The sequence below is a fragment of the Aspergillus stella-maris genome, assembly GCF_047715825.1.
Source record: "Aspergillus stella-maris strain CBS 113639 unplaced genomic scaffold BDV14scaffold_19, whole genome shotgun sequence".
NCBI lineage: Eukaryota > Fungi > Ascomycota > Eurotiomycetes > Eurotiales > Aspergillaceae > Aspergillus > Aspergillus stella-maris.
This window is the reverse complement of record NW_027396813.1, coordinates 247441-267336: the sequence shown is the minus strand read 5'-3', so window position 1 is coordinate 267336 and position 19896 is coordinate 247441. Positions and strand designations below refer to the sequence as shown.

The following is a 19896-nucleotide window of genomic DNA, read 5'->3' as shown; positions in this document are numbered from 1 at the left end:
CCGTGATAGACTCGCATCGGATCTACAGTGGCTGGTGAAGATGCTGCAGAAACATGCTGGAAAGCGCAAGCTATGCCGACTGTAAGTCCGAGGCTTGATAGCAAGCAAGAGAGAATACCTCCACGAAAGCCTCGTTCAAAGATCCCAAGATAGCTGGCAAAAGCTATAAAACCTCCCTTATCCCCAACTGATACCTCTCTCATCCAACAAAAATCCACCAGCCTTCACAACCTCGAAAGCTTCGAAAGCCAATCCCCAAAACAAACAACAAAATGAAGTTCTCCGCTCTCGCCATCTTCTCCCTCATGGGCCTGTCCCTTGCAGCACCAACCCCCCAAGCCCCAACAACCTCATGCGCCCGCATGGCCACCCAAGCCCAAGACCAACTCCGCAACGTCGCCCCCATGCTCCAGCGCACCGTGAACGCCGCCTCAAACATGGACACCTCCGACGCCGAGACCTACCGCACCGCCGCAACGGACGCCCTTTCCGCCGTCAACGCCGCCGTCGGTTCTCAATCCGAACAATTCCGGTCCGAGCTGACCCAGAACTGTGGCGCCGACGCGAACGCCAACAGCAAGCGCGAACTGATTGAGTTGGCTATTCGTCAGAATGCGCCCCTTGTCAGCCAGGTTTATGGTTCTCTTGCGCAGGTTTATCGTCAGACGCCGGCTGGTGGTCACTCTACTGGTGGTCTTGATGGGGCGCTTGATGGGCTCCTTGGTGAGCTTGGGGATTTGATTGAGGAGTTGCTTAAGGCTGTTGAGAGACTGGTAAGTTTTACTCCCCGGATTGATGGATTGCAAAGACCTGCTGACACTGTTCAGCTTGAGAATCTAGGTCTTGGTGGTCTTTTGGATGGTGTCCTCGGCGCCCTGAACCTCTAAGCATCCCGATAATGTCAACCGCTTTCCTGCCGATTAGACAACATGACCCGGTGGGGATGGATTGGAGAAAATGCTGTGATGGGAGCATAATACGCTATATTGTTGTACGCGCTAGCATAGGGTCCTGCCTCGCGCAGCCCTAGTTATGCCACTGTTGTTTGTGATTTATGTGAGCCGGGAATCCTCCAAGCCACGAGAATTTGAGATTCGATTCGATTCGAATGAAAACCGCTACATTCCTTGATTGGTTCAGAACACGAGAAGGTAACCTTAAATATTAAACAATGTTTATGCCAAGATGAATCAGTCCTTTCTGCCGCGTCCAATTGGACCGGGATCATCAGGCAATCTCTTCGCAAGGACAGCCGAGCCAGTAGAATTGCAGTACGAAAAGCCTCAGCCTTAACTAAGTTCAGGGTCCTAACTAGATGCAGCCAGGAGCTGCGAAGACCTCGTATCCAAGCGGGAAATAGGAGATAAAAAGGTCCCCCAGGCCAGGGGACGTCTCGCAAATTTTGCTTTGTGCGCTGGTGTCGCTCTTGCAACGATGTTTGTCCTACGCGCTTTGCTTCTTTTCGCTTTTTTTGCTCTCGCCGCTATATTATGTGCTGGTGTCCCATCGGACGGCAACAGTTATGTCTCCGCCCAGCGCGTCCAGAGTCTCACCAGAGAGCTGAAAACGCTCTGGAAGCGCCGGCGTGGCGGGGGATCGGACGGCGACGGCGGTTCAAGCTCCGAATCTGGCTCAAGCAGTTACCACGATGATGACGATTACAGCGGAGGTGATGATGGAGGATGGTATACTTGCTACCCAGAGAAAAACATCACCCGCGAAGCGCACAATAACGACGGGTATGGGGGTTACTACTCTGTCGGAAACGGGCAGTATGTGTCTCCTCTCACTTAGAGACGAATAGCAAAAAGCACGCAAACCTAACCCTGCACAGAGAGAATAGCACAATCGGCGGGTACACACCCGAAGGATCCGGGACGGCCCCTCGCTGGTCGAACGAGTCCGGATCCTGGTCCCTGCTATACGGATATGAGATAACGGGCTTCCACAACGTCGACACAACCCTCTACTTCGGCGGGTCGATCGTTCCCTACCCATCCGGCCAAGAGTCGCCGAATGGAATGACCGGTGAGAAACTTGAAAACCTTCCTTACGAGCCGGACCTCCGTCGTATACCTAGCGACCTCCTCTGCCAAGTCCCGAATTCGAATTACGCATATAAGTACCAGAAAGAGTTCAATTGGACGCGGTTTGAGGGGAGGACCGGGAACTATGAGTATGTGACGACTTGGGTGCCGGTGTACTGCTGCTGCGCGCTGGTAGGACTTTGCGGGTGCGACGACTTTCATGAGAATGACAATTTTGTGGATTTTTTGCTTGAGGAACTTGTTGGAAACGCGCCGAGAAACTCGAGCGGTGTTTGTGCGATTGACGTTGACGACGAGACCATCATCCTTGTGCAAGGTGGTTTGTCAAATGGATCGACAAAGGCCGATCGAACCGTTGAGTATCTCGAGGAAACTGTTTCGACAACTATCTCATCCCGATGTATGTCAGGTACGGGAAACCCAGGTGAAGTCTCTGCGGCGCGAATTGCGTTGACCGGGCCTTCCCATGGTGCGTTTGTTGTCGCATGGGCTGCGACGGTTGGAATCGGTATTATCTTTGGTATGACCGTCGTGTTTCTGTAGTATATTGCATATTCAATATCAATTCATGCATTCCTGTGCAATTTCATTGACAAGTTGTCCATCCTCTTTGGCCGAATATTGGGGTGGGTTGCGCAGCCTTGAATAGCCCATCCTTACGAAGGCAGGGGCCAGCTCGCCAAACCCATGCTACGCGCCCACTCCGTATACTAGACATAGCGAGAGTTTGCACAATTTGCCAATCAGTCACAGGTCACGATGTCCGATGCGTCGATGGTACTATGTTCATGATCCCATCGTTTATCAGAAATCATCCCTCGCCATTCTTTATATCTCGAGGTTACGAATAGGAGACTGATTTACCGCCACTGGCCCCAGATCCTCCAACTCTAGAGGTTGGCGGACATGGTAGCTATCTACCGTCAAGTGCCGCCCTATGTTCGTGAGATGATGTTCAGAGCTGGGGGTGTCGGCCTGGTCTCATTTTCAAAGATTCTAAATGGCCCCAGCCAATAAAAAAAAATCCAAATTTATCATAAGCAGGGGGTAAGCGCTGGTGAATTCCAAACGATATGTATCGTTGATGCGATGCGTGGGTAGGGAAAGCGCCACCGCTGGCGGCACTTGGCGCGCTGGAAGGTAAGGCCTCCTCATACCAGGGAGCCCGTATCGGAAAAGTGAACACTTCGTTCACAATCATTGACTATCTGCTAAGTAGGTACACTACCTCAGTTCCTTTCCATGGTCCAACATCATCAGGCACGATCATGTGACCTGGCGTTCTTACCAATTGCCAACGTTTTGAATCCTCTGGCCGCCCAACCGCACCTTCCTTGTCAAAATTACCGCAGGCGAGCGTTCACTTTTGCTCCATTACTTTCCGTGTCATCCGATGCCGAACGTCTACTGCGCCATCTGTGGAGTAATCCTGCTCCCTGACCCGCAGCAGGAGGACGAGCCAGGCTCCGCTCCCTTCCGCCGTCGTCCATGGTACGCCGAGGTGCGAGGCCTTGTTCCCACGAATACCCACGATCAAGCCTTCCTCACTGGAATAGGCCTAATTTGCGGGCGATACCGCCTCCATGCCCCTGTTGAAGCCAGTCAATCTTATGTTGACTGCGATGAGTTCGGAGACTGGGGTGTGGGCACACCTATCCGTGGGGCGTGGGCCTTTGGCGTGCACAACTCGTGCTGGCAGTTGTTACTACTTCGACTTCATGCTTTCCAACAGTGCCAGATTGTGACATCCGTTTTTCGATTCCTGTATTGCATTCCGCTTGTTGGGGCATCCCGATTCGATTTTGGTCACGACTATGATGGCGCCAGTCGGACCCATAAGATATCCGGCCGCCCGCTACCCATCGATCCTGATTCACATCTTTACGCGGACCCATATGAGGGGGTGTCGATTGACCGATTGTCGTTACCATTGGTGGGTAGACCGGAGCCATGCACGCGATACTCAAAGAACTCCAGGTTCGCGGCCTTTGGGTTCATGTCCCCCGAGCTTTTCTACGAGATACTGTCATACCTGCCGGCTAGAACTGTTGCACGGTTGAGGCTTCAATGTCGAGACCTGGCAGATCTTGCAGCCATTGATAACCTCCCCCTTTTCTACTGGCGAAGCAGGTTTCTGATTGGGGAGGAGGCAGACTTTGTATTTCCCAACCATGCAGAAAGAAGAGATTGGTTCCGCCTTTTCTTTGCAGTCAAAACCTCGCTAAACAACGAGGACAACAACCATCTTATCAATCGTCGCAGGGTCCGAAATTTGCTCGAGCACATTGCCAGGGTTGCCGAAGAAGACTCCAGCTCAGTATATTCTTTATGCGGCAACATATCCAACCCGGTGCAAGCCTCTAATGGGCGCGCCCTGGTGCATGTGAATGATGCCATCCAAATCACAATCCATAAACTGGAAGAACGAAAGTCCTTCCGCGGATACACAAACGACCACTCTAACCAACCCCTTTATGAAGGGTGTCGTGCTGTAAAGTCAATCTCAGCGCCCCTCTTGTGTCCGGCTGGGCAGGCTTCCAGGGGAATCATGGTTTCAACCCGTCGCATTGGGGGGAAGTTCTTTATTTCAAGCATCGGGGTTGCCTCATCGAAACACTCGACCGAGAATGGTTCTATCGTTGGTTACCATAACCAGTCCACAGCGGACTTTCTGGATATTCCGGCTATCCCCAACATTGAATCGATTCACGTTGCCATATGCTCCGAAGGCGTGACGGGAATAAAATTTACATTTCGTGATCGAACGGCGTCGGGATGGATTGGTGTTAGTGAGGGACCCGGAGTAGCACAGGGTATACTGACACTTGGTGACAACCCGCGCACGCCATACCTGCGAGTAGAAGTCGATGTAAGCTTCAGCAGCATCGCTCCCCACTGTCCATCATGCTAAGTTACTTGCACTAGTTCTACAAGATCGTCTCGATAGGGACTTGCTACCCCGTCGACGGCCAGAAACCCGCTTCCCTTCACCTACCTTCTCCGTCGACTTCCTTATCCCGCTACACAGATCTATGGAATCCTTGTCCGCCGACATATAACCAAGTGTACACCACTCCGCTTCAACCTTCTCCTCCCCGCCTCCAATTTGAGTATCTTTTGAACATGGATTTCGGTGGCCCGGGCGGCCACCATCTGTCTGACCTAACCGGACTTGTGTGCTTTATGGGTAATGACCCACATGCTGTGCACGGACTGATGGCTTTCTACACTGACGGCCGGTCTGTACTTTTCGGCTCAAAGCGTGGATGCGGGCTCTCCTTTGCCATCTCAGGTCCGATGGGAGAGCGTATTGTCGAAATTCGTATAATGAGGTTCGTTGAAGACAATGTATGGGATGGTACAGACACGCGGATTGCGCCCGGGCTTGCCGGTCTACAGGTATGTCACGAGATGTTCTACCAGCAAGCTAGTTCTCTAATCCAGGTCAGGTCATAACGAACCTCGGTCGCAGGGCTGATTTTGCTACCATTCGGACCCGGTTGCAAGATTATACTGAGCCCCTGCCCACCCCGGAACCAAATAATGTTATCACTGGCTTTGCGGTCCGTCCGATAGTAAGTCGTAACGCTTATATGAATTCCATGCTTTCATTAATCAGACTGTCTAGGTGTCTCTAGATACATTTGGTCAAATCGCTCTCCAGGTTCAACCCTCCATTGACGCTCATCTTGACATTTGCAAGCCAACGGATACCCTACCGACTGGAGTGTCTCGGGAATGCCTGGAATATGATAAAGAATTTTCAAGCTATGTCAGAACTAGGGGTACCGGGAACTACCAGACATACGCGACTCTGGACGGACTCATTAGTATCCAGGCGTCTGTGGGTGCACATGGTCAATCGAGAGCCCAGCCCCGTATATCTGGCGTTCGGCTGCGGTTCGACAATCGCCCGCCCATTATACTTGGCCAGTGGATAGATGAACAAGATGTATTCGAGCTCTCATCCAAAGAGACCATTGCGCGACTCACGATCTGGATCGTTGTCATGGCATACTCCTCTGAATACCGGACGCAGATGGGGCAGGTTGTGTGTATATCTATTGGGACCTCTTTGGGCCGAGTTAAGACATTCATACCCTCTGGTGTCGACCTCGATGAGATAGAGACAATTCGACAACAGTATGGCGGAGGCGCCGAGAAAAAACTGGTCAGTGGGCTCAAGATATTCCCAAGGTTCAAGGTTCTAACAATCTCACTAGGGCGCCATCTCCTGGGTCCTCAATGCATACTGTGATCGTATCCGTGCAGGTGTGTCCGATATGGTCCGGAGGCCCTCGATGATGCTTCCAGAGCGCTACCCCCCCGTTGACCAGGTGCAGATGCTGTACTTTGACAATGTACAAGGCGCGGGAAACGGAGACCCTCTTGCCATAGCTAGGGCGCATTTTCGAAATACCGCACTCTTAGGGCTTACATTCTCATATGAATCTGGGGAGGTTTCTCACGTCGGTGACGTTGATATTACACCAAATAGAACCGACGCTATTGAGTTCCCACACAAAGGCCATTACCGAGTTATAGGGATGTCTGTGCGTAGTCAAGATCATTCTGTTCGATCTCTCCAGGTATGAGCGTACATCATCACTGAGACTCCTGTTCCATCCATCGTCGCACTGCCCCAAGCTTTCTATCTCTCTTGTCGTAATAAAGGACATTAACGTTGTTCTTTAATACAGTTTACTCTCGAAGTTACCAGTGCCGGGATTGAAAAAAAGCAGACCCAAACACTAGTCTTAGGTCCCCAATGCGCAACCCATCAGGTCGACACTGAAAATTCAGACAACCGATGCCAAAAGCATGTATGGTACGAAGACAAGAAAGTAGCATGGAGCTTTCAAGGGCGCGATCACGGAGATAGATCTTTCGTGAGGCCCGAGGGGACTAGGCTGGTTGGCTTGTACTTTGGCTGTCAGGATTTCTCTTCCGTTGGGGGATTGTATGAAAGGGGGGATGAGGCTTGATTGTTGAGGAACTTCAACTGAGCATTCACATCACCATTTTATACAATACCCTCTTTACAAATCCTTATCGCACATCATATACTCCAGTTCCATCAATAAACATGAATCGTTTTACCATGCAGAATCTTAGCAACCGCGGACGTTATGTCTGGCAGAAGCCCGAGCCTCATATGGCCTTAGCACTAGTCACCCCAACAACCCACGAGGAGGCTGTTCAAAAAGTGTGGGAAGTTGTCACTAGGAGCTATTTCCCCGATGACGAATCCTACCGGACCAGAACCAAAAGCGCAAGCCAATCGAACAACACCACGCCAGATATCAAGATTTTTAAAGTCACCGCAAGGCACCCCGATTCGCACTGGAGGAAACCCACTGAGTGGGAAGAGCGTCAGATTCTGATGATCGAATGCAAGCGACCTTCGAGGGACACTCTTCTCGGCTGGGACGACACCATCATGGGGCAATTTTTCGATGATCTTGAAGCAACCTTGAACGCATCGGGACGGCTTTTTGGTGCCGTCGCTATTGGCACCAAGATTAGGTTCTACCGCTATGACGGGCAGCTGATCCCAGCTGATCCTAACATCCTGGTTCCCCTTCACCTTGGCATTCTTGATATCAGGGAAGATGCCGATTACCCCGAGATCGCGCATTGGATGGACTACATCAAGCTTTATGGCTACCAGTGGGCTTATTAGTTCCGAAAGGAATCGTTTTCGATTTGAGTAATGTCCAAACTTCTTATTTCGATAAGAACAAAAAATGCTTTCTTCATTGTAATGGCTAGACCGATCATACGACCCGCAAAGTTGCTACGTGTGTCGAATAAGTCCACCTGGTCTTCATCATTATGGCTTCTCCTGCTCTTGCTGCGTTATGTGAATTTTGGTTTTTTTGACTGACTCATTGTGGCTCTCGAGTTGTTTTTCCCTTGCCTTTTGCCAATTGGTTTCTAGTTGATATGCTCCCTTCTACTTCCGTTCATTATTACCAGAAAACCAGTTCAGTCCTCAATGCTCTAGTTCGACGTCCCGTCCCATAGCCATACTTTACCCAGCATTCGTAAATCCTGCCAACGCCTCTCTTCTAAACTTCGAAAAGATTACCCCGTCCTTTCTCTTTACTCGACCGGTTTCGAAACAATACTCTAGGACCTTGTTATTCCATTTTAATCTCTTATTGCTTATCTAGAACTTAAAACAAGATAATATCAACCTAATCTCATTACCCACTGAGCTTCACTAATCTCCTGCCACAATATTTCCCTCTATTCAATCATGGATTATATCTGCCCATAGTATTTGTTCCACCTGTAGAGGATTTGGTCAGTTGACGCAGACTAGCGGGACGAAAGCACAGCTGAAGATAGGTCTAGCCATATGGCCCTGCGCTAGACACCCAGCCGTTCAGCCGCAACCCAACAGATCGCGCTGCTGGATTTATCATAATTTGTTCCCGCGTGTGGCTCATCGGAGGGGTCGACATGCTTAGACGGGTATGGGGTGGATAAAGTCTCTTTACCTTTATTGGAATCTCAGCTGAGGCCTCAGGCCGTTGGCTTACGGGAGACCATAGTCTTATCTATACCTAGCTCTACTGATCGAATATCGTCGGAGTAGTATTGTGCGGTGCAATGGAAGCAATGTACTCCGCCAGACAATGTATTCAGTAAACCGATATCCGTATCCCATAAATTGACTAGGAGTCTGCGGTCAGGGACGAAGACGGAGGTTGGGTAGGTGTGTTTGTCTCATCCTTGGGATCGCAAATACCAAGTTTGACCATTTTATAGATCTATGCACATCTCAGTATATCCTCAGGCACCCAGTGGTATTAGAAAACTCACATCTACACCGGCATATAAATAACGCGGGCCGGGCTTATCGTCAAGCCTCAAGATACCCTCATCAACGCCATCACCAGGAAGGGCGCCGATCCACCCCGAGTCATTTCCACTGGAGAAGCGAAACATGATCCCTATAATCCCGATACGGGCAAAGCGAACATGCATCTCTCTGATAGCCGCGTCACTCGGGATATCCATCCACCGAGCAATCGATGGATCGTGATACCCAACGATGCACGCATTGTCGTTGTCATCTCCTGAGGGAAGTATCGCGATGCCGGATATGAATATCCTGCTGCCCAGGTTTCTTCTCGATAATCCGATTTTTCCGTGATCATACTGATCCTGGCGTGGAAGTAGCTGCGTCGTTTGATGCCTGAGACGACACCCTCCGAGAATTGGAAAACAGTAACGAGCATCACGGATTTTGCCTCTATATCCTGTGGATATCTCTAAAGAAGGTTGTGTCTTGTTGGGGTCAGCTTGGCATCAGGAGCAGGACTCCGGACACTCGAATTCTAAGTATTTCCATCTACTTTTTTTACAGGCGAGTAGTGGGCGCCTAGTATCGAGCTCAGTATTCCTGGCAAACGTCTCAATTAGAGAACGTACTTGTTTGCGGTTTGTCAACGAGAGGTTGCGTCTTTCTTTCAATAACGACTTTGTTATTAAGTATATTCGTCGTCAGTCATGTCGTTGGGTTGTGTCTAGGAAGAGAGAAAGTCTAGCTCTGCGCCAATGGCAAACCTTGTCATCCAGAACGAATGGGAGAGGTTGTCAGCCGCTGTGACGTCGGCAAGCTTCCGGCTGACAAGTCTCACTGCTGCAACGTCCCGCGACCGTATGTATGACAGGATGCTGTATAGGACCTCGGCAGGGAGAACTGAAAGTGCACAGCGGAACCTCTTAGTAAGTGGGGTATTAGTCCTAACAGTTGTCCTAGTATTATATGCCGGGCCAGCAAGCAGGCGCGTTAAGGGTATGTTTGGATCGGCGTAGAGGTGCAAATACTCCTCGTCGAGTTCCTCTAATTTCGTGGGCTCAGGCGCATCAATAGTACCGGCATACTGGTGGCCAAAATCCATCCTGTACCCTTCATGACAAGGGGTACAATGCAGGTTTCTTCAGATCGACATCATGGTTTCCTCGTCGGATACATGCGGCAGCCTCAGACAAAGTATCTGCCAACAGGATTCGTGGACGCCGAAACCCCAAAGTGGAACTGGAGTTTGGCATAAACGCCATGTCGGATGGTCCTCAGTATCACGATATGATAATTTGGACTGACGTGGAGCACGCAAATGATGGCTGTTCTCGATATATCCTGTACCTGTAAGGTAGGGGCCCACCGCGAGAGGTCGCAACAAGGCCACGCACCTCTCCGGACCAGGGGGGAAAATCACGGGGAAGACTAGGGCCGGAGGGCTGATCGGGTCTCTGCGCTAAGACCACGCCACAAAATACACAGTGAAGGGGCCATTTTCATAAGACCTCGAGGTAGTTGAGACAAGCGGTGACAAAGGTGGTTAAATTCAGCCGCGGGGCCATTCTCAAGCGCCTAGAAAGTGTCTTTAGGCGGCTTGGCGCTAGAGCCTCAACAGAGAAGCCGCATATGTCACTCACCAGCTGGGCCTGCATCTTTGACCCAACACGGAGAGTCCCTCAGACCGAGGCGGTGTCGTAATCAATGGCACGTTCTAGCGCCGACTTCCAATCCATATGGAAGCTGAACTTCGACTCTCAGCTGGGCTGTGTGGCGCAACGCCTTCTATATAGGACTTGAAGAGAAGGCCACCTGCACTGGAACAGTAATGGCATTGTCGTAGTCGGCCATGTCCGAGCTGAATTCTACATAATATTATCAACTATCAACTGCGTTGCTGACCACGACAATAGACCACATAAGTACCCTAGACAATCCTCCATCCACCACCATCAAACAGACAACTGTCTAAACCATAGAAACCAACAGAAACACCTCCTCATCCACTTCAGAATCTACACAATGGCTCTCAGCGCAGACGGAAACACCCTCTACAACCTCCCCAGCTACCATATGGGAATTCAGTACATCCGCCCCGACAGCCACGAGGAGCCCGTCCAAAACCTCTGGCAAATTATCGCAACAAACTGGTTCCCAGTGGCAGGAGGCTACCGCTACGGCTTCAAAGCACCGATCCTCAACAACGACAATATGCCCGATATAATCGTCATCCAAGTCCAACCGCAAGCCGGCCACCAGAATCCCGACCCCCGCAACCCCAACGACTGGACGGAGCGCCAGATCATGCTCATTGAATGCAAGAGGCCCAGTCTTGATACGCCTGGGGGTTGGCACAACACGATCGATGGGCAATTTGAGGATGATTGTTCGCAGACGCTTAACCCGTCTCAGAGAATCTTTGGTGCTGTTGCTATTGGACGAAGCGTCCAGTTTTTTCAGGTTGACGCGACTGTTCCTGTTGGTGGTGCTGGGAGGCGTGTGCCGTTGAGCGGTATTCTTGACCTCGACAACAATGCCGACTTTATCACGATGACCCAGCGGATGGACCAGGTTAAGAATCAGGGGTGGGCGTGGGCTTCTTAAGTTCCAGCTTGGACATCCTGTACAGCCGGGGCTTTAGTTACTTGAGCTTGTTATATTGCTTGGACTGATGTTGTCTTTATCTCATTTGATTCTTCTGCTTCTTCGCCTTTTGTTCCTGTCCTTCGTTCCAATGCACTTTGATTAGTTAGACCCATCACACATAATGAATTACCCTATTTTCCCGCACAAATTTACGACGCCAATGTCTAGTCAACTTGTGCCGCAGTAGATCAATATCTGCACGTCGACTGCGGCGCTCAAATACCTGGTTTATCCCCGTCGTCCCCTTGCCACCAGAGTAAAAGGTTTGACATATTTCCACAGCTCGGCTTTTCTGATTTCACCATGGCTACACCCGAACAATTACCCATCATCACGGGAAAGCCGGTGAACTCGCTATACTACCTCCCGACCTACCACATTATCCTCGCCCGCCTCATCAACGATTCAACCCTTGAAAACGTCGAAGAGCTCTGGACTCTCATAACACATCCCTTCTTTTAAGAACGGATATAGCACTTATTCTCAACCTCGCACAAGTATCCCAGCTATATTGCTACACGCACTTGACCCCCTCATCCAAGACCAAGGAATCCACGTCGCGAATTGGACGAAGAGGGTTTTTTTGTTGATTTAGTTACATGGTCCTTCTCGGGATAATGGGGAGGCGCTTGATTGGGAAGGGATGGAGAGTTTGGAGGGGAGCGAGGAGCATGTTGGTGGGATGGCGAAGGGCTTTGGGGCGCTTACGACGGGGACGAATGTTCGATTATTTCAATTTTAAGTCATCGGCTCGAGGCACTAGATGAAGGTATCATTGAGATTCAGACTGAGGATGGCTTTGGGGATTTGGAATACTGCTTGGAGTATATTAAGTTGAACAGAAGCAGTGGGCTAGTCCGTTGTCTTAGAATATTCTACTAGGAGTCTACAGGGGCTGGATGTATTTGGGAATATGTGAACGGGCGATGTAAATTATATAAAAACCTCCTGTGGTCCAGAGTGTGTTTAGCTCACACTCAAATTCGCAAGAGCAACAGACTGCTCCGTCTTCCCCATCTCAAACAACGCAGCCGCCTTCAAAACCATGTCATCTTCCCATCTCCTTCCAATTACCTGCATACCAATCGGCAACTTGCCCACGCCCTCCGTGGCCGCCTCCCCAAAGCCACAAGGGACACTCATAGCGGGGTGGCCTGTAACATTAAACGCGCAGGTATTATACGACAGACCGACGGCAGCCTTGACTCGTTCCATTATTTCTCCGCTTTCGGTACCACCCTTCGTGCTTTCAGGGAAGGGGAAGGCCACGGTCGGCACGGTTGGGGTGATCAGGACATCGATATCTTTGAAGATAGCATTATATGCGGCACGTAGCTCAAACACCTTCCTGTGTGCCTTGAACTCGATGTTCGTTCCAAAAACTTCCCGAACGTAGTCCGTACTGAAGACGAGGTTCATAATGGTCGGGTTGATAGCCGTCAGGGCATTGAACATCTCCTGGGTTGGCGGCCACTGTAGATCGACATGATCCGGCTGATAAGTCAGGTACCCCGGTGGCTTCACAGCAAGGCCATAGTCACTGATCGCAGTACGAGCAGCGACTGTCCAGACCGCCGGACCCTCGCGGTGCATGGGGACGGAGACCTCAACGACTTCGGCCCCGGCCGCGGCAAAGTACTCCATTGCGTTGCGACGTACGGTATCGCGGACTTCGTCTGAGAGCATGGGGAAGTCAAATGCTTCCTTCAGGAGACCCACTTTCATAGTTCCCTTCTTCCCTTTCGCCTCTTTAGCGAACTCATTAAGGATCCCCGGGTAGTCTTTTACCTGCGATGGCATCGGCGATTCCGGCGTCATCCGCGGATCGATCCCGTCGTATCCCGCCATGACCTGGAGCATTGCCGCGATATCTTCCAGCTTAGTCGCCATTGGTCCGACGTGGTCTATCATCGGGACAATGGAAAGTACACCGGTGTACGGGATGAGACCATGGGTTGGCTTTAACCCGTAAATCCCGTTGTAAGCGGCTGGGAGACGGATGGAACCGCCCTGGTCACCTCCGACTGCCAGATCAACTGTTCGAGCTCCGTCGTCAATGGGAATGCCAGCCTCAGCAACAGCTTTCTGTCCCATTAGTGCACCGGAGCCACTGCTGCTGCCACCGCATGTATGCGCCCTTGCCCAGGGGTTATGCACGCATCCTGAAGCAGAGGTGATGGACATCGGCGCGGCAGAGTATGACTCGCAAACAGATGTTCCCTTTAGCGTGGCACCCGCCTCTAGCAGTCTCTTCACGATTGTCGCATCGATAGATGATGGCACGTACTCGCGACTCCGCGATTGAAACCATGCTGGGAGGCCAAGGGTAGTCGGGAGACCAGCGACGGAAACATTATCTTTCACAACAAACGTCCGACCGGCGAGAAGTGAGTTAGTAGGCTTCTCCGCAGTAAGATCGCATCCATGACTCCAACCATTGAGTGGGTTCTCCGCCTCAGGAGCCTTGAAGAACTTCCGGGGCTCTGTTGTTGGGGTTGGTTCTAGGCCGGGGTGGATATAATCTGGGCTCTGGTCCAAGGTCCTGTGGAGTGCTTCTGCAGACTGCAGTAAAAGGAGGTATGCATCTTCTTCGGCGCCGGGCTTTATCTTGATATCGTACTTGGCAGCACAATTCTTCAGGTCCTCGGCCGAGACGGGCGATCTGTATTCTTAGTTAGGTCGCGACTATGCCTGCGCTTGTGGGCAACTTACTTGAAATCTGCTGGTAGGGCGAGCGTCGACATCTTGAAGTAGATTGCTGGAGAAAAAACCTTACAGGGCCTCCAACACGCCCATCGCGTCCACGTGGCTCTTATTTATACCAACAAGGCGAGCGATAACACATTTCTTCCGCCGCGGGCAATTTGGAGAACTGCACCATTACTCCAATCTCATGAAGACGTCCGTTCTTATCTCGCCGACTACCAAGATCGGCTGTCCGAAGACTATACCACATTGTTGAACTAACTAGAAAAATATCTCTCCGGACTCGAGCGCTCGTCTGGAACATCCTCCTCCGTCGTACATCTTCCTGCACCGATGGAGGGCATCTCTAAGGAGCAAGGTCTAGTGACAGGTATATCGACAGGACAATGCGACCAGACTAATTCGGAAGCCGCTTTGGGGTGCCGTCGGTCGCTCCTTCCCACGTCTATTGTTTACCCCGCGATGGTTCCCAAAACGGAAAGAGCGATGGAGGCCGCGGGCGGGCCGCACCTGCCCGTGTAACCAGGACAGAGAGCCGCACCATCTGTCATTGTCACAATGTGAACAATAGGCCACGCTTGTTATGATTTTGCACGCCATAAAGAGCCACTTCGCGACCAATCGTCATTCCATCCGCCACCATGCCTACGTAAGGAATTCGCCGTTTGACCTAGGGGCGTCAGCAGCATGCTGGATGTAGCGTCATGACCTTGTCATATGCTTCGCCAGCGTATAGTGTTGGAAATCATGATCGTTAAGCTTGCGGAGGGTGTTCCTGTCGCGAACATGAAACTCACCAGGTCATCCAGGCACCGTCGCCGCTTGAGTCCGACGTGCTCGCGCATCGCCACACCAACCCCGCAATTCTGGCCCCATCGCAAATGCAGCGAGCAGGCAGGAACAAACCACCTAATTCAAAATAAACGCTCCGTTCCTGCATATTTTTCAACCATAAACTTCCATCTACCATCACAATCACAATGTCCGATCGACCGCAGGTAGCCTTCATATCCGGACCAGTTGACACAGGCCCAGACTTCATTTACTTCAAAACACACTACATCACACCATTGCAATCCGCCATCTCGAAGGGCCACAACTTCATCATCGGCCCGATTCCCTCAGGCGTTGACGCCGACGCACTCGATTACCTTCTATGCTACCCCATCGACGCCAAGAGGATAACAATCTTCATGACGCCCGGCGAGAATACAGCTTTCGGTACCTGGTTCCGGGCAAAGGGTGTGAATACGCATGTTCTGCCTGATGTCACTGCGACGAGTGGGATGAGGGATGCAGCTATGACGGAGGCGAGCGACTATGATATTTTGCACTTCAGGACAGATGAGGAGGGGAGGGAGTTCTATGGGAAGATGTATCGCGAGGGGGTTGTTACGAATACGGAGAGGAATTGGAGGAGGAGGAGGGGGCTGACTTAATGTGCAACAGAAGGTGAAATGTACAATTAAAAGAACAGTGTTCAAGAATTACCAAGCTGACGACTGAGATGGCTGATTTATTATGACGCGTCGACGTCAGGATAACACTCAAAGCGCCCATCACTCTCGTCCCATCCAACTCCCTGATGGACCATCAACAGGTTCTCCGGGTCAACCTCATTCTTGACCCTAAGCAACCTCTCATAATTGTCTTGCCCCCAGAAACTCTCTACATGATTTGGCTCCCACGGGTCAGCCTCGTTAATATATGCCCCTGAGTTTGGAGTCAACTCCCGTAGAGGGTTCATAGCATCATGCGCATTCTGCGCGATCTTCCTAACAACCTTCGGGTTCGTGATTGTTCCGTCGTAGGTTCGGAAGTGCAATGCCTGCCAGACGCCGTTGCGCCAGTGCGGTGCGATGGAGGCGTGCCCTGGTCCGCCGGGCTGGTCTGGTTCAGGCATGTCCTTAGAGTATGTTGACGGCATAGTGAGACAGATACTTAGAATGCGGTTTGATGGTTCGAGGAGGGCGGGTGGTTTATTGAGAATATCATGTAGCGAACTCGAGAGCGCATCCTTCGTCTCATCGGCAAATGTATCGCGCTGAATAATCCTGCTAGACAGAGCCCATGCTGTGCCGGGACCGTAGCCCTGGTTAATTGTATCCGCAAACGTGTGGATTTCCTCGCGGTAGTCTGTCGTTGTCTTAACCTCCACAAGTCCGAGATTGAGTGTTGTCGCGAACTTCTTCAGCGGCTTCATCGACTCGACTGCTTCGGCGTGGTTGATCAGTGCTGTTCCTAGGAAAACCGATGTAACGCCTGCGTTGACGATGCTAATGTAGCCTCCCCAACCTTCATCCGCCCACTTTAGGCCGTTTTCGACGAGCAGATCTAGGAGCTTTGCTTGGGGGAGGGGACCAAGCGTTGTAAATGTCATTTGGACGAATTGCATTTCCTTAATTGGATGGACGCGCGTGGTCATCTCGGTGATGACGGCAAAGGTACCCCCGCCGCCACCTCGCAGGGCGAAAAAGAGATCTTGATTTTGGCAGCGGTTAGCGGTAACATGATTGCCGTTTGGAAGAACAGCCTTGAGCTGCTGGACGTTGTCCACGCCGAGGCCTATCTGGTTAGCACTGGTCCACGGTCTTTGCCTGTGTATGGGAACTTACCAAGCTCGTTGGTGAGTATACTATGACCTCCTCCAGTGATCCATCCGCCGGCTGCACCAACGGTCAGCGAGCTACCACCAACAACGCGATATCCATGCTCCTGAACGAAATCGTAAATTCCGCCGAATTGTTGGCCCGCCCCAAAAGTGATCGCGGGTCCGGTCGACGCGTCGCATTCTTCAGGTGTGAATTCTTCGTCTAGCTCAATCGGCGGTTGAAGGTTGTGCATCCTATACTTGTTAGTGTAATGTAAGAGGAAGTGAGGAAGATGGCATACCATAAACCCAACGAGTCCGGCGCGGAGCTCCGTCCCGAGTAATCATGCCCAGTATTCTTCACGACCAGCCTTAACCCTCTGTCTCCAGCAAAGCGCAGAGTCTCCTGTACATCTTCCACGCTTCGTACATCGACATACTTTGTCGGCACAGAACCCTGGTCACAGCTATCCAAGATAGGTGTAAGGATATCGGGCCTCAGCTGAGCAAGGGTACAGCTCTCCCCGGTCGCCTGGCAATTCCCCCACTGCGAATTCAGGTATGCGCCAAATTGCCCCGATGCATAAGAAAGATCGCCTCCTTTCGTCTGTACAGTGGCGCATTGTCCAATATCTGCTGTCTGGAGTTCACCATTGTAGCGCGCAAAACATGGCGCAAGCATCGGTCTGCCATTCCGAAGGTTGCCGGATACACTCGCGTTGAAAGTGTCCCATACATCGTCAGGAACAGAAGCAATAGATGCGCGTTTATTGAATGCCAGCGCAAGAGCATTAACACCAAAGGCCGCAATCAGCCCAAGCTGAAGAGGCAACATTGTCTCCGTATCCGTACCACGCAGCAGTAAATCCGTAATCGAGAGTGCAATCTCCCCATGTGGGAGGACTGGGATTTATTTTGATCTCAGCTATGGCCCCTTGCATTTGCTTCTGCAGGATGCAATTGTAGCCATGTCTCATACCCTGTCAAAAATGTGGGTTTGACCCGGAATGCTGGCTGGCCGTTGGTGATCTATACGAGATCGGTCGATCGCCAGATCCAGTTCCTACGCTAACGGGGGACTATTGGAATTTTGCATGGCGGAGCGCGAACAAGGGATGCGATTTGACGGGGTGACTTTTGCGTTCTTCATCTCATTTCTAGGTCATTATTATTCCTATTCTTAGGCTCGGGTATTCGCCGGGCGCGCGAAAAAAAAAATAGTTTGACGGGCCGAGCCAAGGATGGTTGAGCGTGTCCACCGGGGGGTTGGAAGCTGGAGGGATAATTGAGCTTCATAACGCGACCTCTGTCTGTATATCATCATGCTATGTAGGGAAGCCAAATCGTTGCCGCATATTGCCTGGAGCATAATTTGAATCTCACTTTAGCTAAGGATTGGAGAGGAAGCTCCTCATTCTTTTGTCAGAAAAGGCTCATTCAAATATATATTTTTAACTCCTCAGATGCTGGTCATACACGCCCTTGGCCCTACCACCAACAATGAATGATATGGAATAGGCCGAATGTTAAATCAAGGTCTGTGGTTTGTGAATACAACCCGAGCTTCCAAATTCGAGAATGGGCATGAGCCATCTTTGCGCAGTTCACAGCCATGAAAGTTGGAGTCGCGGCCAGGTCTCGCGATAAGAGATGACACAAAGAGAGCAGCTCCAACGATCCTTATCGCACCCTTGGCCGCGCTCGATCAGATAAGGTTGCTCATTGGCACCATAGACCTGTCGAACTGAGCATCAGGAACAAACTCAACCCTGCTGCTAGATACCTAACTGTCAAAATGAGACCTCTTCCGACCGGTATTTACACGCCGCTCCCTTGTTTCTTCAAGGACAATGAGGATCTTGGTACGCGCCCAAGCAGAGCTATGCGAGAGCTGAAGACTGACTCGTGCCCCCAGATCTGGAGTCTTTCAAGAGCCATGTGAAGTGTATGTGTCGCCCGATATTTGCACGTTGAGTCTAATGCAAACAGTTACTGCGGGAGCGGGCACCGTCCCGGTCGTGTCAGGAACAATGGGAGAGGCCGTTCACCTGGTGAGATTCCTACTTTTTGCCTCGGAGACATCACTAATGTCCCTCAGTCACACGAAGAGAGAACCGACCTTATAAGCGCGGCACGATCAGCCTTGGATGAAATCAATTTGAACCATGTACCTGTCGTTGCGGGCGCAGGGGCCCCAAGCACGAGAGAGTCAATTGAACTTTGCAAAGAGGTTGCAGCTGCTGGAGGCGACTATGTTATGGTGATTCCTCCGGGGTACTATGCCGGTGCTCTGTTGTCGAATACCAGCTCGATCAGGGACTTTTTCGTTCAAGTTGCTGAGGCGTCGCCAGTGCCAGTGTACGTTTTTCCCTACAAGGGCCGAGCTTCATTTGACCAAGGCAGGGTTATATACAACTTCCCCGCCGTCTCCGGTGGCATAGACATGGACAGTGACCTGATCGTCGACATTATTAAAGGATCAGGAAATGTTTGTGGGGTTAAGTTGACGTGCGTTTCGACCCTTTGCATGCTGACTGTGTACTGACGAGGCAGATGCGCGAATGTTGGTAAGCTCACCCGTATCATGGCAGCGGTCGACCAGCCAGAATTCAAAGAACAGTACCCACGAAAATTTCATTTTCCTTTCCGCGCCATTGACGGCTTCATCGACTTTCTTCTGCCGTCTATTTCGGTAGGGGCTGCGGGCGCAATTAGCGGGTTGCCAAATATTGCCCCAGTAGGTGAATCCTTAACAAGTACAAACCGTTCTAACAGCAACAGAAATCCTGCGTCAAACTATGGGAGTTATGCCAGGAAGGCAATCTCGCAGAGGCGCAGAAGCTTCAAAATGTCATTTCTCTGGCTGACGGCATTGCATTGAAGATCGGGGTAAGCGACTCCCAAGAGTTATAGCGTGCTCCACTGACTTTGACAAGATTTCTGGAATGAAAAAAATTCTGAACCGACGGTTTGGTTATAGCGAGCGTCCCCGTCTGCCTCTCCTGCCCATGTCCGATACAGCGGTGGAGAAGGTGTTGGAGAACCCGCACTGGAAGGCATTGTTGGAGACAGAGGATCAGCTATCGTAGTCC

The 19896-nt window shown here is 51.1% G+C and overlaps 10 protein-coding genes across 10 annotated transcripts; 7 read left to right on the top strand and 3 right to left on the bottom strand.

The window, feature by feature from the left end:
* Positions 1-129: 129 nt before the first annotated feature.
* On the top strand, positions 130-1119 carry BDV14DRAFT_171178 (uncharacterized protein). The gene is made up of 2 exons (XM_073768346.1): positions 130-773; positions 828-1119. Exons 1-2 carry the CDS (start codon positions 273-275, stop codon positions 885-887), a joined length of 561 nt encoding a protein of 186 aa, XP_073629455.1. The 5' UTR covers positions 130-272; the 3' UTR covers positions 888-1119.
* A 315-nt stretch (positions 1120-1434) lies between these two features.
* BDV14DRAFT_198946 (uncharacterized protein) lies at positions 1435-2591 on the top strand (the record flags this gene model as incomplete). The annotated part of the gene is made up of 2 exons (XM_073773111.1): positions 1435-1772; positions 1835-2591. 2 exons carry the CDS (start codon positions 1435-1437, stop codon positions 2589-2591), a joined length of 1095 nt encoding a protein of 364 aa, XP_073629454.1.
* An 850-nt stretch (positions 2592-3441) lies between these two features.
* On the top strand, positions 3442-6643 carry BDV14DRAFT_198945 (F-box protein; the record flags this gene model as incomplete). Its single annotated transcript, XM_073773110.1, has 5 exons — positions 3442-4917; positions 4974-5447; positions 5498-5623; positions 5677-6219; positions 6272-6643. 5 exons carry the CDS (start codon positions 3442-3444, stop codon positions 6641-6643), a joined length of 2991 nt encoding a protein of 996 aa, XP_073629453.1.
* Positions 6644-7149: 506 nt separating this feature from the next.
* BDV14DRAFT_198944 (uncharacterized protein) lies at positions 7150-7731 on the top strand (the record flags this gene model as incomplete). Its single annotated transcript, XM_073773109.1, has 1 exon — positions 7150-7731. One exon carries the CDS (start codon positions 7150-7152, stop codon positions 7729-7731), a length of 582 nt encoding a protein of 193 aa, XP_073629452.1.
* Positions 7732-8731: 1000 nt separating this feature from the next.
* BDV14DRAFT_198943 (uncharacterized protein) lies at positions 8732-9298 on the bottom strand (the record flags this gene model as incomplete). The annotated part of the gene is made up of 3 exons (XM_073773108.1): positions 8732-8827; positions 8880-9136; positions 9220-9298. The coding sequence occupies 3 exons, from the start codon at positions 9296-9298 to the stop codon at positions 8732-8734; spliced, it is 432 nt and encodes a 143-aa protein (XP_073629451.1).
* A 1586-nt stretch (positions 9299-10884) lies between these two features.
* BDV14DRAFT_198942 (uncharacterized protein) lies at positions 10885-11466 on the top strand (the record flags this gene model as incomplete). Its single annotated transcript, XM_073773107.1, has 1 exon — positions 10885-11466. The coding sequence occupies one exon, from the start codon at positions 10885-10887 to the stop codon at positions 11464-11466; it is 582 nt and encodes a 193-aa protein (XP_073629450.1).
* A 1008-nt stretch (positions 11467-12474) lies between these two features.
* On the bottom strand, positions 12475-14289 carry BDV14DRAFT_208054 (amidase signature domain-containing protein; the record flags this gene model as incomplete). The annotated part of the gene is made up of 2 exons (XM_073775316.1): positions 14221-14289; positions 12475-14170 (listed from the first exon to the last, which is right to left on the bottom strand). The coding sequence occupies exons 1-2, from the start codon at positions 14250-14252 to the stop codon at positions 12475-12477; spliced, it is 1728 nt and encodes a 575-aa protein (XP_073629449.1). The 5' UTR covers positions 14253-14289.
* Positions 14290-15194: 905 nt separating this feature from the next.
* On the top strand, positions 15195-15653 carry BDV14DRAFT_198940 (uncharacterized protein; the record flags this gene model as incomplete). Its single annotated transcript, XM_073773106.1, has 1 exon — positions 15195-15653. The coding sequence occupies one exon, from the start codon at positions 15195-15197 to the stop codon at positions 15651-15653; it is 459 nt and encodes a 152-aa protein (XP_073629448.1).
* On the bottom strand, positions 15612-17674 carry BDV14DRAFT_208052 (uncharacterized protein). The gene is made up of 3 exons (XM_073775315.1): positions 17107-17674; positions 16830-17059; positions 15612-16779 (listed from the first exon to the last, which is right to left on the bottom strand). The coding sequence occupies exons 1-3, from the start codon at positions 17637-17639 to the stop codon at positions 15734-15736; spliced, it is 1809 nt and encodes a 602-aa protein (XP_073629447.1). The 5' UTR covers positions 17640-17674; the 3' UTR covers positions 15612-15733.
* Positions 17675-18599: 925 nt separating this feature from the next.
* On the top strand, positions 18600-19893 carry BDV14DRAFT_198938 (dihydrodipicolinate synthase family protein; the record flags this gene model as incomplete). Its single annotated transcript, XM_073773105.1, has 8 exons — positions 18600-18666; positions 18720-18749; positions 18794-18855; positions 18903-19162; positions 19208-19312; positions 19358-19541; positions 19586-19693; positions 19741-19893. The coding sequence occupies 8 exons, from the start codon at positions 18600-18602 to the stop codon at positions 19891-19893; spliced, it is 969 nt and encodes a 322-aa protein (XP_073629446.1).
* Positions 19894-19896: the final 3 nt, after the last annotated feature.

Bases quoted from the DNA above. Each gene is read 5' to 3' on its own strand.
- BDV14DRAFT_171178 (XM_073768346.1), top strand. From the start codon at position 273: ATGAAGTTCTCCGCTCTCGCCATCTTCTCCCTCATGGGCCTGTCCCTT. The intron at 774-827 runs GTAAGTTTTACT...GACACTGTTCAG, and splicing joins TTAAGGCTGTTGAGAGACTG to CTTGAGAATCTAGGTCTTGG.
- BDV14DRAFT_208052 (XM_073775315.1), bottom strand. From the start codon at position 17,639: ATGTTGCCTCTTCAGCTTGGGCTGATTGCGGCCTTTGGTGTTAATGCT. The intron at 17,060-17,106 runs GTATGCCATCTT...TAACAAGTATAG, and splicing joins CCGGACTCGTTGGGTTTATG to GATGCACAACCTTCAACCGC. The intron at 16,780-16,829 runs GTAAGTTCCCAT...CTAACCAGATAG, and splicing joins TATACTCACCAACGAGCTTG to GCCTCGGCGTGGACAACGTC.